The sequence below is a fragment of the Notamacropus eugenii genome, chromosome 2 (assembly GCF_028372415.1).
Source record: "Notamacropus eugenii isolate mMacEug1 chromosome 2, mMacEug1.pri_v2, whole genome shotgun sequence".
In the NCBI taxonomy this organism is placed as follows: Eukaryota; Metazoa; Chordata; class Mammalia; order Diprotodontia; family Macropodidae; genus Notamacropus; species Notamacropus eugenii.
In genome coordinates, this window is record NC_092873.1 from 73321395 (window position 1) to 73325043 (window position 3649).

Genomic DNA, 3649 nt, shown 5'->3' on the forward strand with positions numbered 1-3649 from the left:
AGGTGTTTACTCCTCTCTTGGCCTGTGGTCTCATCAGTGAGTGACCATCAGCACTCTTTTCTGCCTTGGAACTGTGAGGAGGATTCCCTCTCCACTGCTGCCATAAGCTTTGCCCCACCTGCACTTCTCTTCAGCCCAGGACTTCCACCCAGGACTGCAACCCAGATCTAAGCATGGAAAAACATGAGAATCCTGCCTCAGTGCCAGCCAGCAGATCCCTGAAATCTCCCTCTGATTACCCACTTGATCCCCAACTGGCTGTGGGTCAAGAGCTCCGGAATCAGCCACTACTGCTGCCTCCCTGGGACTGGGACTGGACCACACTTTACTCTTACCCAGGTCCAACAGACCTTTCCTACTGACCTTCTAAGTTGCCTTTGGTGTTTGTGGGTTGAGAAGTGTGGAAACTGCCACAGTTGCTACTGATTCAATCTCCTGAGGCCTGCTCCAGGTTTTCAGGGGGCCCAGTCTCTACCAAGCATAGTTAGCAATAGTCTGCACTCCTCTCCTAAGCTGGTGCAATAGACCTTTCCTGTCAATCTCCCAGGTTGTCTTGACCTGGAAATTTGTCTCACTCTGTAATTTTGTGGGTTCTGCTACTACAGAAGCTTGTTTAAAGTCATTTTACAGGTATTTGGAGAGATTTGGTAGAGAGCTCAAGCAAGTTCCTGCTTTTACTGCATCTTAGCTCCATCCCCCTATATTGAATTTCTTGCCTTCTCAATAAGAAGGGGTAGGCAGGGAAGAATGGACAGAATTTGGGATTCAAAGTTTTAAAAATGAATATTAAAAATTGTTTTTACATGTAACTAGGAAAAATAAAATATTAAATAAATTTAGGAAAAAAATTAAATTTTCTTTAGAGAAAAAAAAAGTTCAGATAGATTAAATGAGGTTAAATGACCTTACAGAGAGTCCAGAAGGTCAAATGTGATTGTTACATTTTCTGATGCCCCAAATAGTATTGCTATAAGTGATGTAAGGTTGTTCTATTTTACTTTAAATGAGTTTCTTTCTCATAGTCTTCCTTAGTGCCTCCAAAACGTCTTTGTTCCTCAGACTGTAGATGAGTGGATTCAACATAGGTGTGAGTATGGTATAGAATACAGAAAGACTCTGATTTAACTTTGGGGTATGGAAAGAGCCAGGTGTCATATAGACTACAATGCCTGGCCCCAAGTAGAGACTTACCACAGTCAAGTGGGAAGAGCAAGTGGCTAGGGCTTTATTCCTTCCCTCAGGTGAATTCATGCGGAGGATGGTGAGGAAGATGAGACTATAAGAGGTCATAATGAGACTAAAAGGAAGGATGATAAACACAATGCTCACCACAAACACTCCCATTTCATAGTCTGAAGTATCCTCACAGGAGAGCTTTAAGATAGCTGGCATCTCACAGAAAAAATGGTGAATCTCCCTAGAGCCACAGACAGGGAAATGCATGGTATAGATTGTTTGAATTAGAGAATTTAAGGCACCCCCAACCCAGGACGCCACTGTCATATGCAAGCAGATTCTGGGACCCATAATAACAGGGTAATGGAGGGGTTTACAAATAGCCACATAGCGGTCATAGGACATGAAGGTCAGAAGAAGGCATTCAGAACCCCCCAGAGTCAAACAAAAAAACATCTGGGTTCCACAACCAACTTGAGAAATATTTTGTTCCCCTAGGTAATAATTAATAGCCATCTTGGGAACAGAGCTTGAAATGTAGGCTACATCAATGATGGATAGCTGGCTGAGCAGGAAGTACATAGGTGTATGGAGTCGGGAATCTACCCAGATCAGAAGAATCAAGATAGTGTTTCCAGTGAAAGCAATGAGGTAAACAGACATAATAATGGAAACAAGGAGGCCAGAATATTTGAACTCAGGGAAGAGTCCCAGAAGAATGAAATCTGTTGTTGATGTTTCATTGCCTTTCTCCATGATTCATTCTTTTCTGCTTGAAGTGAAGGAGCCTCTAAAGATAGGTATAGGGAGGGAGAGGGAGATTGAGAAATAAAACAGACTATGAGATCTTCCCAATAATTACTGGATGCTTTATTTTAGTATAAATTAATTTCAGCTTTTCCCCAAACTTTTATACCTCTTGACAAAATTCTTAGTGGTACTTCTAAGTAGTTATTTTTGTAAATCAATTACTTAATGATGCTTCCTATACTGATCATTTTAACAGTGTTGTATACAAAAATACCAAAAGAAAAGATAGACTCAGTCCAAAATAAATTAGTTTATAAGCATCGTATTGACTGATTTTTCTCAATCTTCCTCTTCCCACTTGATTATGGTGAATATTCACTTGGAAACAGGTAGAATCATAAAACCTAGAAATTGCAAGGATCTTAGAGGTTAAACACATGGATTACCACAGTAATCCAAAATGCAACATCAATAAGTTGTCATCAGTCTTTGTTTGAAGACCTTCAGTGATAGAGACTTCACTCCTTTCTGAGTTTGCCAGGGCATTTTAGGAAGTCTTTCTCTAGACTGTTCCTCTTAGCAACTTAATTCACTTTCATATATTTAAACCCTATGCTGATGGTTTCCAGAACTATATTTCCACTTTTGACCTCTCTCCTGAACTGCAACCCCACATTTCCATGTTCCTGCTAGACATTTACACTCTTCTATTTTACTGATAGCTACAAATCAACATATATAAAATCAAATTTATAATCTCTCCCAGTCCTAATGAAAATGTTACACTTGACTTCCCTATTTCTTTTAACCACACCAATATTCTCCCAGTTACCCAGACCTCAATGTCTTTGACCCTCTCCTTCTTCCTTATCTGGCCACATACCAAAAATTATGTTTCTATTTATTGTGCCCTGTATAATAGTTTTAATAATAGTAGCTAACATTTATATAATGCTTATTATATGCCAGGCACTGTGCTAAGTGCTTTATAACTATTATCTCATTTGATCCTTACAACAACATTGGGAGGTAGATGCTATTATTATCACCATTTATAGATGAAAAAACTGAGAAAAAGAGAGGTCAGATGACTTGCCCAGGACCATACAAAGTAATGTTGGGGTTTATATTGAGCCACAAAGCAGTGATAGAAAATGATGATGAGAAGGTGGTATTCAGAACTCCCCAGAGTCAAAGAAAAAAAATCTGGCTTCCATTAGTGTCTGAAGCCACATTTCAACTCAGTTGGTTCTGACCCAGTGCTCTTTCCACTACAACATGTACCTGTCCTCTATTTCTGTTCCCACTGCCACCACCCCAGCTCATTTTTCTCTTCAATACAGTGTACATATTTTCATGTCATTTTCTACTCAAGAACCTTCAAAGACATCTTTTTGCCTTTTGGAAAAAAAATACAACCACTTTAGTATGGGATGGAAGGATCTACAGGAATTCAGCAATATCATTCAAATTTATGTCTGTTTCCCTTTATCTTACCTAAATATCATCAATATTCTATCTGTATTCTCACCTCTCACAATACTGTCTTCTCATAATTGCCCAAATTGTCTAATGCTTCCCCTTTTTTCCTGTTTCTTTGAATGCCATCTTATGCCCTCTCTCATCTCCAACTTTCTAAATACTGAAAATGGCTTCATTAGCTGTTGGTAGGGGATATTTTGGTAACTGTAATGAGTGATGGGAGTAGCATTTGGTATCAGGG

The 3649-nt window shown here is 39.3% G+C and overlaps 1 protein-coding gene across 1 annotated transcript; it reads right to left on the reverse strand.

Annotated features, from left to right (window-relative positions):
* Window positions 1-999: 999 nt before the first annotated feature.
* LOC140523523 (olfactory receptor 2T27-like) lies at window positions 1000-1932 on the reverse strand. The gene has a single exon (XM_072638353.1). The coding sequence runs from the start codon at window positions 1930-1932 to the stop codon at window positions 1000-1002; it is 933 nt and encodes a 310-aa protein (XP_072494454.1).
* Between the last annotated feature and the right edge of the window lie 1717 nt (window positions 1933-3649).

Excerpts from the sequence above, each read along its gene's own strand:
- LOC140523523 (XM_072638353.1), bottom strand. The coding sequence starts at position 1,932 with ATGGAGAAAGGCAATGAAACATCAACAACAGATTTCATTCTTCTGGGA.